Here is a 17,527-nt window from a genome sequence, read left to right on the forward strand (position 1 = left end):
CACTACATGGATACAGCTTCTGTAAATTGACATGAACAGATTTCTGCTTCATCTCGGCTTCAAGTTTCTTAGTAGATGTTGGTAAAACAGATTGTTTATGGAGCTGATTATGACTTTTAACTTATTTTTCTGCCTAGACCATAAACAACAGGCCACCTGCTGCAAGAACCAATCCTCCCACGTCCAGCTCAAGGCATTTCTCTAACAGCCTCAAGCTCCCAAGTTTCTGTGGCATATTAGACTGTGAGACCTCCCATGAATCTGCAATCAAATCAAACTGGCAGAAAATATTTAATCAGACAAAGGGAGTTTTCTCATGCATCTGTAATGAGACAAGCCTTGAAGGCCTTGCCACAGAACGGGGCACATATAACTGGAGGTCCTCGCTGCACACCAATGCGAGGATCGCAGATGGAACATTTCCATTTGCTGATGCTTAAACAGTTGCATCTAAGACGATCCCCGATGTAAAAATATACATGTACGAAGGCTTTACATTTTTGTTTTACAGGATAAGGCTGTGAATGGTAAAATATATAGCTGATCTAAGAGCTGCCAATAAATGCACCAAAGATTACAACCTCGAGTCTGAATACCCGTCCAAGACTGTTGAAATGCAAATAGTTCAGCTAGAAATGCTCAAGGAAAAACGGAGAGGTTTGGCGTCATCTCTGGTACCCAAAGTTGAACAAGAGAGAAAAAGAACGAAGCCTTGTAATAGCTCCTGCCCCAAAGTTACAACCAGGAAAGGTGACGAAAATGGATCCGGCTCCTCTAACTTTACATCGTCTAAAGTTACGAAAATTTCATAAAATCACAATCTTTCATCTAATTTAACGGATAAAAATGTGGCCATGTCAACTTTTAGGTTTTTTTTTCCTCCCAACCATCTTTAACTCTACTGTCAACATTAACTCCATCTCCCAAAAAAAAATGTTAACAAACATGGATGAACTGTATGTGAAATCTAGATTTCAAGAATTTTTTTACAAATTGGATCAATTGCTCTACAGAATTGTAATCTCTTATTTTTTGAACAGTTTTCCTCTCTTTCAGTCCCCCTACAATATCAAATAGGTGTTCAGATTTGAATACTATAGAAAAATTTATTTAGTTTTGTTTCTGCTCGAAGAAAGAATTTGATTTGGCAATCATATATCCATTCAATCAAAAAGGGATTTTGACTTTGGACCCATTCCTCTACTCCTTGATGTTTATCCGTTTTCGTATATAAGAGATGAGGGTTTCTAATTGGCCTCGTGATCATTAATTATTAGACATCGATTTGCTTTTATGCAGCCTATTTATGAATGTTCAATCATCTTTTGCTTTGATGATTCTATACTGATATATGCCAAACTTCGAATAAAAGATGAGAATTCATTTGTAGTGGAAATTATTAGTACCCAGAGCCCATAAAATTGAAGGAGTCTCAGATTCATCTTCAAGTAACAGGGTGTAAACTTATTAAAAAGGCAATTGTAACATTCTGAATAATTTCATTCTCGTATCAATGGAAGATCTCCATTGAAGAACAGAACTAAGAGGCTAAGAGTCGAGATAAAAAGCTAAGTTAACGTCAATTAGTAGAAAAGATAATAAAAATCCTTAGGGATCTATATTAGTTGACATGGCCACATTTTTGTCTGTTAGATTAGATGAAAGATTGTGATTTTATGAAATTTACGTAACTTTAGACAATGTAAATTTAGAGGAGCCGGATCCGACGAAAATATATTGTCTTCAATGGTTCGAGACCCTAATGTGAAGCTCCACTCGTGCGAACTACTAAGGAACACTTGACATTGTAATCCAGGGATAACCTTTTCCCCTGCAAATTGCTGAAGATAGTCTACCATGCACTCCGAATTGTATTCATGGCATAGTTTTAGGAAAAGCTCATGTATTTTGACTGAACTGTTGGTAGAAACTAGAAAGTAGAGACCCTTGACATAGGTCAATAAGTAGTAGTAGTGCTTGAAATGGTGCCCACTGTTAATGGATGGTTTTAGCTCGTGTAACCGGGTTATGGGGTTAGTCTAAACTGATTAAGCTCATTTCTATATTAATGGTTTGTTAACTTTTGTTTTTCGTTTTTTGGCAAGTATTGACTTCTAGTCTATTGTCAATTATTTCTAATGCAAAACTACAGAAGAATTAGCCCTCCAGACAGCTTTACTCAAAGCTAGAGAAAAAGGCTTTAAGAGTGTATTGGTTGAAGGGGATTCTAAACTCATCATTGATTGTGTAGATGGTGTCGTTGGTGTCCTTGACAGTTGATGAAGATCATATGTGGCATAAGACACATTGCAACATTTCATTTCATCATGTGTTTAAAGAAGTCAATTTAACGGGTTTCGTGTCGGGTTTCGTGTTGGTTGATGTCATATATAACTCAAGACATTCTTAGAAATGTCAATTTAAGGACCTATGCTTGAACGAATCTTGATCACTCTTATCTAAAAGAAAAAACATGGGACTATCATTCTTCTATAAGATCAAAATATATTTAGAAAAATATCCAGTTTTGACTCTTTTCTTTGCGGAAATTAAAAGCATTGAACAAGTGTTCTTTATGTCTCTATATGATATGTTCTACAGTCTGCACCTGACGTTTGTACTCAAACTGTAGGTCGTAATGATAGGACTTGTGATGGGTGAGAAGGGTGTGATGGATCTCTGGTGCACTTGATGCAAAATTAATATGGGTCATTTGTCACATTTGGTACACTAGAGGCGGGTGTGGTATCAGCTCCTGGCCAGCCAACTGTAACGGATCTACTAGAACCAATGAAAATACAAACAGAATTCAATTGCCAGTCTATAATCCCAAATCAATGTACCAGAAAACACTTGGTACAGCTTTTTAATGAACTGAATTTGATCAAACAATTTGCAACAAGCATTACTTATCAACATCTAGTTCAAATTCAGGACCTGTAATAAACCCAAATCCAAATAAAGCACAACCCATCTCAAATCGAAATATCCTTCCTCCGATAGAATCACATTCGTAAAGTACATGAGCAATGTCCGGGGAAGATTATCCCAACCAAGAATGCAAAATTTCAGAAAGGATTTGCTCAGGGCAAACGCAAACCATGGAGAGACCTGCAAATCAAGATTAAAAAGCTTCTAATTAGCATTTCAAAATGTGGAAAGAAATATTCGTGTGTAATCCTGCATATAAAGTGTGCTAGACTATGCTTTTGAATATTTTAAAAGCATCAGGTGTCTTCCGCTTCTCTGTAGCAAGAAAAATTTGGCTTCTCTTGGCTAGGCAGATCCCTGGATCAACTATAATTGGCTGGATCCTATACAACCTTCTATTTATGATATTTCAACAATCCAAAAAAATTCTGAACATAAGAATAATATAGACAACTTCAGCTTCAAATAGAAATACGTGTGAGAAAATAAAGCTACCCCGTGATATAGTTTGCCTATTCTTTCCATCCAAGGTCACTGGTGTGATCAATGAAATTGAGATCCGTCTTACAGAGGAGAAGACATGGGACAGGTCTGACAAACCAGAAGCAGAAACAAATAAGTTGGCAGAACTTATTAAGGAAAACAACAGGGTGCAATAATTTATCAAGACAAGCAATACAAAGCAATTATAGTACATATCAGAACTTGCATAAATAAACGAGTGTTGAATAAAATGTGGCATTCTAGAGTATTTCACCCCAACCTTGAAGGATAGAACAAAGTGACAATGGTAACAACAATACAGAAATGCTGGTTATCAAACTCACTGACTACATGAATATAAATTGGGACTTCAGATCCTCACATGAGCCTTGAGGTAGAAGTTACTCCTAACAAGAGTTCATCTTATGCAAAAGTGACATATAAGCTTCAAAGAATTGCCAGAGAGGCCATAGTTGCTTAGGATCTTCCAAACACTACCGCCATTCGAGTTCTTTTTTGAGTTTTTCATCTATTTCATAGACAGCTAATTTGTATGTCCCCTCCTCTTTTCCTACCCCTACCATGCTATGTGTCACGAGCCGCACTTAAGAGTTGTGCTATCGTGACACTTTGTAAAGGAGATGCCTAGAGGGGCGAGCGTTGAGGCAAGGAGATGCCTAGAGGGGCAAGCCTTGAGGTAAGGAGAAGCCAAGAGGACCGAACCTTGGAAGCCCAAGGGCGAGATTGAAGCTAAAAGTGAGGACGAGTGGCATTATTGTAATTAAGTGGAAGTTCGTGTTCGAGGTACTTTGGCTTGGAATTTGGGAAAACTCAAAACACGAGAAATGTCCGGGACATCGAAACAAGTACAATTCACTTGACGACATGTCATTTCTGTGAATTAGAAATGGCATATTAGTCTCCTCGGCTATTTTGATGTTTCCTCCCACTTTGTTCATGTAAGCAAAATATGCTCTATAGGGGGAGACATGGTGTCAAGCTCTCCACGGCCCCCGGTGCTGGCCTTCATGGGGCACTAAGTGAGCTTCTCCCGGGCACCTGAAGGGGCCTAGGGGGCCGGGCATATGTCGTCAGAAAGGGGCGGCATATGTTTCCATAAGTTAAGATGTCTCGTGGATAGTATTGGCCGAAAGGCCGATATTGCGGGTCTACGTTAAGGGCGAGGTTCGTTTGAGGGCGACCCTTATGCCATCGGCATTAGACAAACATGGGGGCTTACGGAAGATATATCGGGACCCCGTGGTGCTCATTGGCCACGAAGCATGCGACGTGGGCATGTGTTAGGGTTTGACCTTGCCCAAAGCAAAGTGATGCCAGCAAGCACGGGAGGGGCGACCCCGTGCTCGACTGAAGAAAGCTTAAGAGGGGCATCCAGATTGAGTTGCTCACTTGAGCGGCGTGCCAACAAGCAAGACAGCATGCCCGCTTGAGGAATGGCTTACGGGCTAGAATATGCCTTGGACCCATGACAGCCATCAAGAAAAGAACATGGTAGCCTCGTTAGATGGGAAAGGCCACAAGGCCTAGATGGTTCGTCGGGATGGCACACAAGGCTTGAGTACGCGGACATGTGTTGCCCATGAACTAAGTGAGTTGTGCAAGTGATGCTCACGAGGCTCAGAATGCGGGCATGTGCTGCCTAGGAGCCAAGTGAGTTGTGCAAGTGATGCTCACAAGGCGAAGTATGCGGGCTTAGGTTGCCCATGAGCCAAGTGGGTTGTGCAAGTGATGCCCACGAGGTGAAGTATGCGGGCATGTGTTGCCCCTGAGCCGAGTGGGTTGTAAAAGTGATGCCCACGAAGCGACTGAGGTGTGCATGCTATTAAGGAATGACTCAAGGAAGGAATACGAATGCCAACTAAGTCTCGGTACACGGTCATGCTACTTGCTATTGACGTGCGGGATGCATGCAGGTCAGTAATGAGCTGGCGCAAGCCGGGATGACACGAAAGCCTATCGGTTGGGCAAGTGTCTTGGAAGACAACCATGACACAAGGAAGCAATCGGCTAGTCACAAGATGGGAGACTCATGCGTGAGTAGCTTTCATTGGTAAACCCCAACAAGTAAGGGGATGATGTCGAAAGGGTCAAGTTGACAAGAGAAGAACACAAGAAAGAAAAAGAAAAAATGGAGTATCAAGGAAGTAAGGAAGTTAGGCTGTCCTCGGTTCAGAGGAACCTTGGCGAGTCGGCCCGTGACACTATGTATAGATTATGTGCACTTTCTAAAGCGCCTTTCTATTCTAAATGGGGAGTGACACTCAATAGATCGAATATTTCAATCTGACCTTTCTTAATCACAATAGTGATTATTGCGGTAAAGCACCAAGTGATCTAAAAAACAAAATTGATGTGCAGTTTCTACTTACTCAGAGGAAACTCACAAACGAAAAACTGATTACTACTAAAAGAATGGTCTTTAGAATTTGCTAGAATAAAAAATGATTGTTTTTGAATATATGACAGACAAGAAGATTATCTAAAGTGTAATTGACTAGATACAACTCCCACCAGCTAAACTCCCTGCTTTCATGTGTAGACTTATGACAGGAGATACGCACCACATAGATTGAAAAAAAACCAAAGTGATAAAAAGTTGGACTAGCCACTGAATTAACTGAAAACCAAACATCAAACTTTATGTCCTAATATATTCTTTCGTTCTTTCTTTCTTTCGTTCTTATTTTTTTTTTGCAAAGCTTTTGTCTGAGCTCGAAGCTTGCAGAGGGAAATTGATTTTTGTGAAGCGTTCATTGCAGTAAGCGCTTCTGCTCCTTTATATAACCACTCATGTCTAAATGGTCTGATGATTAAACTTGGGCAGAAATTAACCGAATGGTCTAAGCTCGTTAATTTTTTTGTCGTTATGTCATTATGATCGTATTCCTCTATTTGTCTTGATTGGAGTCACTATTTAATCATTTTTGGGACTAATCATTTTTTATTGCAAGTAAATAGGACAATTTCTAGGGGGTGAATCAGCATATTCACATTCTTTTGCGATTAACGCATAATAACTATATAATTTTCTAATCCAACCATTCATATTGTATAACGTAATAGAAAAATTAGCTCTGTAAAAAATCAATCAAATTGAAGACCTTTTAGTTATTCATTTCTATGAAATAAATTGACGGTTCATCATAATAGTAGTAAGTGTTTGTTAGAACCATCCATTTGTTTGATTCAATTAGATAATTAAACGATTTTTGATTCGATTGATTTTTTACAAAGATGATTTTTAAAGGCTAATTTAAGATATGGACCGTTGGATTATAAATTTATTAAGTAAAAGTATGTTAATCAATAATGGGGGTGAATATGCTCTTTCACCCTAGGGGTGAATCTAAGAATTATCCATAACTTTATAATTTTCTAATCCAACCATTCATGTTGTATAAAGTAATACAAATATTAACTCTGTAAAAAATTAATCAAATTGAAGACCTTTTAGTTATTCATTTCTATGAAATACATGGACGGTTCACTATAATAGTAGTAAGTGTTGTTAGAACCATCCATTTGTTTGATTCAATCAGATAATTAAACCATTTCCGATTCGATTGATAGTTTACAAGGATGATCTTTAAAGGCTAATTTAAGATATGGACCGTTGGATTATAAATTTATTAAGTAAAAGTATGTTAATCAACAATGGGGGTGAATATACCCGTTCACCCTAGGGGTAAATTTAAGAATTGTCCAAGTAAATATGATCGAAGAAATGTACATACGTTTAGTAATCGTTTTGTATACAAATATATATATATATATATGATCGAAGAAATGTACATACGGTTAACGGAATATCATGACACTCTCAGACATTTTTTTCTTTCTTTCTTTTTTTAAGATGATCAAAGGATTTCACTCCTACCCTCATGGTGACTCGAACCCAGGACCTGGATCCTAGGTATTGGGTGTTCTCACCACTGAGCTAACACCACTTCATTACACTCTCAGACATTTTGAACCCAATCGGATCAAGACGCTCTCAGAGTTAGATATCGGGCCCTAAAATAAGGATAATTCTTAGATTCACCCCTAGGGTGAACGAGCATATTCACATCTATTGTCGATTAACATAGTTTTACTTAATAAATTTATAATCCAACAGTCCATATCTTAAATTAGCCTTTAAAGATCATCTCTGTAAAATATCAATTGAATCAGAAATCGTTTAATTATCTGATTGAATCAAACAAATGGATGATTCTAACAACACTTGCTCCTATTATGATGAACCGTCCATGTACTTCATAGAAATGAATAACTAAAAAGTCTTCAATTTGATTGATTTTTTACATAGTTAATCTTTATATTACGTTATACAACATGAATGGTTTGATTAGAAAATTATAAAGTTATTATGAGTTAATCGCAAGAGATGGTGAATATGCTCATTCATCGAAGGGGTGAAACTAGAAATTATCCCTAAAATAACGGCGTAGGTTGATCAAATAATGGAATGGACGTTGCATGCAAATAACGGTGGTGTGGAGATCTATTCTCCAGGTGGCGACCAAGCAAGTCCCCCAGCTGGCGAGATCTTGTGGCCCTAATATAAATAAAAACGGAACGGGGAGAGAGGGGGGGGAGAGAGGGGAACGGGCCAGTCAAAAAGGAGTGGGGCAGCGAATCACCTCCCTGCTCTAATGAAAGTGACAGCTAACAAACAATCCCCAGACTTCGACGTTATAGGTCACAACAGAGAGTGGAGGCAATGGGGAAGAAGGAGGGAGAGAGACAGGGAGTCAGAGTGTGGGGTTCACTCCATTGACTCTACTCTCTACTAAGCAGTGTCTCAAAACTTGGATTTCTCTTTAGGGAGAATTCCACAAATGGTCACTCAACTATGACTCATTAGACACTTTGGTTACTCAAGTTTCAAATATATCACTTTGGTCACTCAACTATTACATTGTCAATCACTTTAGTCATCCAATGGGCATTTTTTCTCACTTTAATCACTTCTCCCAATCATTCTAATACATATTTCTCATTTTTTCACAATTGGTTGGATGAAAATATCATTAATATTGTGGCAAATAAATTTTTTTTAATGAAAAAAATTAACAAAGTGGCTAAAGTGATTGACAATGTGATAGTTGAGTGACCAAAGTGATATATTTGAAACTTGAGTGACTAAAGTGTCTAATGAGTCATAGTTGAGTGACCATTTATAGAATTTTCCCTTCTCTTTATTTGTTTACTTATTTTTTGCCAAGACTTTTTTCTTTTCATTACATTGTCTATTGAGGGTTTTGTTCATTGCTTCCCTCCCAATTTTTGTTGTCTTTTCTACCATCTACAGTTAAGTGCCCCATAACGTATTTGCAAAGGATAAAAAACGTCGCAATCTTATCACAAAAGTTTTTGCGACACTTGCTTACATGTCGTATTTAATGACATAAGTTATTGCGACACTCAAAAAAACGTCACAAAAGGTATTTGCGGCGCCTCTTTTCACGTTGTAAAAAGCTAAAAAGTATTTGTAACGCGTTTAATGACGACGCTTCTCCAAGCGTTGCAAAACCGTCGTAAAAGGTTATTTACGACACTTTTCTTATGTCGCAAAAAACTCATTTTTTTATAGTGTATTATATGGAAAATTTCTTTTTCTTTTGTTTTTTTAATAATTGAGAGATGTTCCAAAATAAATATTGTTATACTCTGTACATTTGAACTTACCTTAAAGAGCTTTGCCCATGAAAAAAAAAAAAAAAACTTGAAGAGCAAGTTGGTCAGGGGAGAGAGAGAAAGGCACATATGGCACATTTTTCTAGTGGTCACTACCTTAGCTGATGAAATAATGGATGGACGTTGTACGCAGATAACGGCTCCAGGTGGCGAGCATACAAGTCCTCCATCTGGCCCTTTTTAAGGTTATTTGAACGGTACAACTCACAACCATAAAACGGAACAAGAAAGCCAAAGGAGGGGGGCCAATCCAAAAGGCGTGGCTTAACAATTTTTGGAGTTCACTACCTTGTCATTAAAAAAATGACAGCCCAAGTCACTATCACAATCCCGAAACTCTGTTTCTCCCAGAAAAATTTTGACCAAAGAACTGGAGTACAACAAACATATATGCATGCAGAATACATGTGTGATGTATACTTGTACAGGCTGAGGTCTTGTAACTTAATCGTCCTTGGGGTTGGTAGTTAACCGGTCTTGGATCTGGTTAAGTTGACATGTGACCACCAAAACAAAATGCATGTATCTGTTGTGTCAGGGGAGAGAGAGAGAGAGGCACATATGGCACATGCAGTAATAAGCCAAGAGTTATTATTATGGGTCTGTTAATCAGCTCCCCCAGTCCTTCACTATCCTCATCATAAGAGAACGATACGTACCTACTGTCACAATCCCGAATATCTTTTTCTTCCAGCATCAAATCACTCCCGTAGTCTTGCCCTTTTTCAGGTTATTTAAGAGAGAGGACAATCCAAAAGGTTAAGCATACAGTTTTTTGGAGTTCTCTGATCTATGAAAAGTTTTTATTTCCCTATATTGGCACCTGCCTACACTACTACACAAAAACATTCAATGACGTTTTTCAAACATCATGCAGAACGTCATCTCTACTGGTGCCGTCTTATATAACATGAATCAATGACAATCGGGAAACATCATAGAAAGTATTTCCATGACAGTTAGAAAACGTGATAGAAAGTTTTTCCATGACATTGGATAAATGTCATGAAAAGTATTTCCATGACGTTTCATAAACACCATGGAAACTATTTCCATGATGGTTTTCAATTGTCATCTAAAGTATCAAAGACGTTTGTAGAGTGCCATATAAATAGCTTTAATGGCGGTTAGGAGTCGCCATGGAATAGTTTCTATGACATTTTTCATTTTCCATTGAAATGTTTTCATGACGTTTTGTGAATGTCATGCTATGTTTTCAGGACGTTTAGTGAATGCTATACTCATGTTCAATGATGTTGACAAAGTGTCATAAAATAAAAAAAATTATAAAAAAAAATTATTCAGTTTATTTAATATTTAATTAGAAACAAATATTATATAAATCAATCATCAAATATATCACACATTGTTAGGGAATTCAAAATACAAAATACTTATAGGTGTGTGTGTGTGTGTGTGTAGCTAGCTAGCTAGCTGTCTATGCCTTGTCCAAAAAGATGAAATGGGCTAAGGCGCGAAATGAAAATTTGGGCGCGGGGTCTTTAATTTTGGGTCAAATTGTTTTATGACTTTTATGAAACGCCATGGCCCATTTCAGAATCAAAGGCACTTAACAAACGTCATAGAAAATATTTTCACGACATATCCCAAACGCCAAGGCCCATTTCAATCATGACATTTTTCAAACGTCATGAAAACATTTTTTAAACGTCATGAAAACATTTTTCATGACGTTTCCAAATGCCATGGCCCTATGTCATTTACGGCATTTATCAAACGTCATGAAAACATTTTTCATGACGTTTTACAAACGACATGGTCCATTATCATTCACGGCATTTATCAAACATCATGGAAACATTTTCCATGACTATTGAAAAACGTCATAAGGGTGATGGCAGTTAGAAAACATCATCAAATAGTAAGACATACAATGACGTTTCAAAAACGTCATAAAATTAAGACGAAATTTTGATCCATGACGTTTTCATTAGAAAACGTCATTGAATACCCTTTCTATGACGTTTTCTAATGAAGGGTATTCAATGAAAGGGTATTCAATGATGTTTTTGAGCAAATGTCATCTAAACATTGTCATTAAAACTCATATTTGTAGTAGTGCTAGGATCGTTTTCGCTGTGGAACTTAAGTGCATTACTTGGAGGGTACTTCTTTAGAGTCACATACTAGTACTAGTATATGAGTTTGGTACATATGTTATAGGGTGGTCGTATTTGACATTATAGTCTTACAATAACTAGCCCTATAACTAACCCATATAATTTTGTAGCGCAATTTTTTTAATCCCAACTTTTTTCTCTAGTTTTAGTTAGTTGTCTAAATAATCATCTTGTTGTCCTTGTCGCAATGGGTCGCTTAGTACTCAACCCAAGTCGTTACATATTGTACTAATCAAGGGTGGAGGAACATATCTTCATATCCATATAATGCAGAGCAGTCTCAAAAATTTTGGAGGTCCTGTGCGAAATTAAAAATAAGGCCCTCCTTTTGCGGTCGTGTATGAATATACTATTAAAAAATTTTGTTATGTAGAGAAAATATTATACAAAATTATTTTTTAGATTAAAAAATCGTTTATCTTATATTACCTTTTCACTTCTTCAAAAGAAAAATTCAGAGAGAGGGGACTAAAGCTTGTTACAAAAATTTCATTAAAAGGAGCAACATTATCATTGAATTATTAAAGAAGATAAGTAGATACTATCCAGATTTAAAAAATTGAAAGAATTCAAAAGATCAAAGATAAATACAGTATGGGCCCTGTAGTATCCACCAAAAAATAAAACCAGGAAAGTAGAGGAAGGGAAGGGGAGAAGATAAAAAAAGAAGAAGCAAGAGACATGCAATAGGGGGAATTGAACTCCTAAAGAGGAGGTAAAAAAAAAAAAATTAGTGCCACCTGAACTACAACTGAATTATGCCTTTTGGCCCTTTTCTACGTATCTTAAAGCTACTTAGAACTTGAAATGGGGCCCCAAAATTTAGGGGCCCTATTCCGTCGCCCATGTCGCACTTGCTCTAAGCCGGCTATAATATAATCGCAGTAAAAGCGTCGAGGGCTAGAATGATCAAACTCTTTGGGCTAGCTCGAGGAACTTCATTGTCGTTTCTAATATGGTCTCAAAACTTGGAAGAATAACTTTAAAAGAATTTCCACTATACACTGCTTATTTGCTTATTTCGACCACAATGATCGGGCTAGTTTAAAGCATACCTTCGGAAATACCATTGTTGAGAACCTAAGATGGTAATAGACCTATGACATCGACCATTTACGCGAGAGCCTCTCTCTCTAAGTTTAGAGAGAGAAAACAGATCTAGAACCACAACTCTCTCCCCATTCTCTCTCTTCCCCTGATTGTGATCCTCCGGATCTCGATCGGTGGCTTGAGAGTTGGGGGGGAGGGACTTCTCCTTGCTCTGGCTTGCACTCACTTCATCTCCCTCGATTCTCTCACACCCTTTGTGGTGGCTTTACACCCTCTTGTGGTGGTTTCCTGACTTATGTTCAGTATTAGAGGACTTTGTTCCTTCTCTCTCTGTCAAACATCCCAGAAAAATTTCAAATCCTCAAACCTCCATGATTCCCCTCACCCATTTCCTCACATAAACTCCCCTCCAACTACCAAAGACTTGTTCCTTGAAGTTTCTGATAGCTACCTCTTTAAAGTGTTAAACACTTACCTTGGGGTGTATGGGTGCTCACGCATGGGTGTTTCACCCCCCATTCACCATTGGATTTATTCTTTGCTACTAGCTTCTGTCCCTTTTCGGTGGCTTCAGTTCCTTTCCGGTTTGAGTTTCTCTGGTGGAGAAGAGGGTGTTTGTGTATGGGTTTGGATCCTGTTTATCATCTCATTACCTTGGTTTCGATTGGATTTGTTTTTTGGGATTGTTTTGGCAGCAGTTATTCGGATTTCATCTCCTCGATATGGCACTTTTCCCTACCTTTTGGCTCCGGGCAGCGGCAACGGCGGCACGGATGGCTTGGGTGGCGGCTGTTGTATAGTAGAAGATGATGTTTTTCTTAATTTTTAAGTTACTCTCTTTTGCCCTATCTATGTGAATTTGGGTTGAGCAGTAATTTTCCTTGTTAGTATTACTTGTAATTGGGCCTTGTTGGGCTCTTTCCATTGGGTTCTTCCCTTTGGTGTTTAATGAATGTTTTTATTGACCAAAAAAAAAAAAAAAACCTATGACATCGAATGGAAGACAACCCTAAAAACATTAAACAAAGACAAATGTAATAATGTCCATAAGCAAGTTTTGGTTACAGAAACTTGTAATTTTCTTCCAATCAAACAAACAGATTATAAACAGGCGGCCCATCACTATCGAAAATAGCCCAATACTTGTGTACCCTATTTTGCTGTCTTGATTGACAACACTTCCACAGTAGTGTTGGTCCTTTTCGGGAGTTCCACTCAGATCAACCAAATTCTCATTTGTATGTCCTGTCAAGCTCGAGAGTGGTGAGATTTCCGTTCCCAGCTGAAGGCCAACCAGACTTGGATACTATGATATTAACATCTGGCTTGCCAGCTTTCTCAATTGCCGAGTAGAAAGCATCAACCGTAGCGTCAAACATGTTGTAATTTGCCAGTGAACTGTCTTGAACGACAGGGTAAGGTGCCCTAAACAAAGCATAATCCAACTGGACATTGAGAGGATCTGCAGTGTATGCAAAATATGGATATGCATGCATTGATCATCAAGGGAGTGCTGTAAGCCTATAAAAACCCTAGTATATCAGTCATAACACTGCTTGTTTCTGCCGAAAAAGAGCCAGTACGTTGATGGCGGATATGATCGAAGCCCGAAGAACAGCTGGTGACACAGTGGTTGTCACTTAAGTCCACCAATTAAGATTATTGCATGTCGTGGATCTTCTTGTTGGAAAGTATATCTTCACATTTAATTTGATTGATAGGTTATCGTGGTATATAATAGGATTGATCTGTTAAGATGTTTTGTATCTATCACTACTACAAAAAGGTCATCAGACGACGGTGGATTTGTGTTGTGTGATGACCAAGCTCACCGTGGTCTAAGTGAGTGTTGTGTGATTGAAAAATCAGACAACGGTGATTTCACCGTTGTGTGATAATAGTTTGCTCAACAGAAATACCTATTTCCGTTGTGTGAGTTCTGCGCAACATGTGCCTGGCATGGCATGCGCGGCGATGCCTCGGCACATTCAGATAATAGAAGATGAAATTTTGCCGTTGTCTGAGATTCATAACACACAACAGGTATGACTTATTCTTTGTTGTCTGAGATTCATAACACACAACGGATATAACTCATTCTTTGTTGTCTGAGATTCATAACACACAACGGATATAACTCATTATTTGTTGTCTGAGACTAATAACAGACAACGGATATAATTTAATATTTGTTGTCTGAGATAAGTACACACAACTGAAGTAAAATTATCTCCCTTGTCTGTTGATTACTCAGACAACAGTGATCATTTTATTTCTGTTGTGTGTTATGAATCTCACACAACAGAATTTTGTTTTCTTTTGTTGTTGGTTGTTAGTTCACACAACAACTATACTTGGTTATCCATTGTGTGAATATTGTAATCAAATTGGGTACCAACCAGTGACTGTTGTAGGAGAAGCCTCAATTTTGAACTCTTTTATCATCATACAACACATGGTTTTGTCTTGTGTTGTATAACTTAACCTTGGACAACTTGGATTGCCTTAACAAATTGTTTGAGGTTCTCTCAGACAACATATTCTTTTTATCAACTGTTGTGTGAACATTATAAACCAGTTGTGTGATTATTTGAGGTTGTGTTGTCTGAGCTTGCTTCTCACAACTTCTTGTGAACTGTTGTTTGTTCATTCATTACCTAGCTAGCTTGGAACAATTTTCCAGAAACAATGCAGCATATATTTTACCACAAAAACAGTACATATATTACCAAATGAACAGTACATATAAAGTCACATTGATCCATATAATTAGTGTAACTATATAGTTGCATTTGTCAAGTACAACCAAACATCTAACTAGATAATTAAACTACTAGACAAACAAAAAAAGCATTCCTAGTCTAGCTAGACCAATGCATGAATGAATCAAAAGCTGATAATTGTTTCATGTGATATCTATCAGCACAAGCAAAATTTCATTATGCTTTCCAAAAACATCAGCTAGTGATATGGCTCCTACACGTATCTATTAACCACAAACCTAGCCCACTCATTCCTTATCTCATCGATATCCACTTGGGTATAAACAAGGCTGCTTCTTCTCTCCCACTGAAAAGAATTCAAGTAACCCATGTCAAAATTACCATAAAAAGCTCATTGGAACACAAATAGAATAAACAAGCTTTATGGTACCTTGTTAACAAATGAAAAGTCTTTATCCTCAATGATGTCTCTCATGTATCACATGACAAAGTAGCCGCACTCCTTGTTGTTCGGTTGAGGAGGAATACCCTAAAAGCAGTGAATCCAACATAGCGAAAACAAAAGAATCCAAAATTAATCATCATGGAACCTAATACAAATTTGCTTCCAGAATCCTTTATAGGAAAAACATACATACCGACAAATTTTTCCATATAGGTGAACTTCGGCCTTTCCTACCCTTGTGTGCATTATACATAGATATTGCACTAAAACATAATAGATGCACAAACTATCAGGTTTCAAGAAATAGCCATTGTACTCAACATTGCATTATTCAAACTTGTATGACTGTAACTTACCTATCAACAATGGAAACCCATTCTCCGGTGGGTAACCGCCTCTTCATGGGATCCATAAAATAAACAATTTCTTGTTCGGGATCCGCAATAGTCAGCACCCAATGTTTACTATATAACAATACAATATGATTTTAATTATCAGTCCACATGTATCACTACAAGCAAGTTATTACATATATAACAGTTGCTAGCATTCAGTTATCAAATTACTTACTCTGAGTTATACGGCAGCATGAAAATATGTCCAGGTTTTGCAGATACCAGCCTCTCCTTTATATGTTGGGACCTTTCTTGACCTTTCCCACACCCAATTGCACCAATCATCGCAGGGTCAACAAAAGCAACCATATCCAACATTTTATATTGACTCAGGACATCATAGAGGTACCTATTACAAGCATATACACCAATTTGAATTCAGCAACAGATTATTCACATTGATACACCAATGAGATAACACGTGGTACTTACAAGAAATAAATCAAATTTTTTTTTTTTACCTCTGGTATATCACTATGCAGTTCCCAGTTAATTCGTTCATGGTTGCAATTCTGTGCACATCTTGCCGTAGTATAAATGTTTTCCGTGCACGGCCAAACACTTCAGCCTCAATTTGAATGGTGATAGCCTTCCTATCTTTGAATCCGACCTCACCCCACATGCACAACATGCTCAATGAATTTGGTAAGGAAGCTGCCAATGATTGTAGGCTAAACTCATCCTCAGAGAGTTCGTCTTCCTGTACCACTTTCTTTTTTCTCTTCCTCTCAGGTTTCTACACATACAAGATTGATGATTTTATTTTCTAATCTTATAGGCTGCAATCTTAAGCAAATAGGAATATGGACAAATCAAGATCTGGATATATTACAATTATTATGAGAACTTACCTTCACAGGTGACATTATGACAAGCTCTTTCGGCCATGGTACCCAACTCCCCATGGCCTGCCTAACAGTTCGTATTTCATCACCCACAGGAAACGGAACTAAGGCGTTCTCCTCAATTGCAACAGAGACTGAAACACGCAAATTATTATCCCCTAGTGGATAACCATGACAAACTTGGGAGGGGTCATTGTGTTCCATCACAGTGCCAAGAGCTACAATATGATCAACTGAACCTAATGCGAACTTGGCACTAGTCTCAACTCCTTGTACCTGAAACACACAAAAAAGCTGGAATTTTATCTTCAAATACAGATTTCTATATACTGTGTGTGTGTGTGTGTGTGTGTGTGTGTGTGTGTGTGTGTGTGTGTGTGTGTGTGTGTGTGTGTGTATAGTCCACAATCAATAAAAACTATACTACATTGCAATAATATAGATATCTGTTTTAAGTAACTACCACTTTCTCTCCAGCTAATTGTCCCTCAACTCCATGGTCAGCCACTTGTTTCTTTTCATGCTCACTCAACTTGCTTAGCTCATCCTTTTTATTGGAGTTGAAAACAAATTTTCCATCACACTCCTTCTTCTTTGAAACTTTGTTTTTACATTCCATTGCTTTCTCCTCAATTACAACAAAAGCTTTCTGAATTGCTTTCCCATCCACAACATTCACTACCTCGTCTTGCTCTTGAGCATATCGATCTTCATCACATGTTGGACCTGCAGTTTGTGAACAACTGCCTTGCCCATATCCATGCAGAATGTATTTCTCTAGCACTGCTGGAGA

General features: G+C 37.9%; 1 protein-coding gene and 1 long non-coding RNA gene across 2 annotated transcripts; both read right to left on the reverse strand.

Moving 5' to 3' along the window:
- Positions 1–15,489: 15,489 nt before the first annotated feature.
- LOC112199921 lies at positions 15,490–15,957 on the reverse strand. The gene is made up of 3 exons (XR_002936106.2): positions 15,851–15,957; positions 15,688–15,757; positions 15,490–15,578 (listed from the first exon to the last, which is right to left on the reverse strand). It is a non-coding gene; the product is annotated as an uncharacterized LOC112199921 (long non-coding RNA).
- Positions 15,958–16,060: 103 nt separating this feature from the next.
- LOC112199761 lies at positions 16,061–17,353 on the reverse strand. Its single transcript, XM_024340730.1, has 4 exons — positions 17,198–17,353; positions 16,741–17,010; positions 16,351–16,625; positions 16,061–16,238 (listed from the first exon to the last, which is right to left on the reverse strand). Exons 1-4 carry the CDS (start codon positions 17,351–17,353, stop codon positions 16,061–16,063), a joined length of 879 nt encoding a protein of 292 aa, XP_024196498.1.
- Between the last annotated feature and the right edge of the window lie 174 nt (positions 17,354–17,527).

The sequence above is a fragment of the Rosa chinensis genome, chromosome 4 (assembly GCF_002994745.2).
Source record: "Rosa chinensis cultivar Old Blush chromosome 4, RchiOBHm-V2, whole genome shotgun sequence".
Taxonomy (NCBI): Eukaryota; Viridiplantae; Streptophyta; class Magnoliopsida; order Rosales; family Rosaceae; genus Rosa; species Rosa chinensis.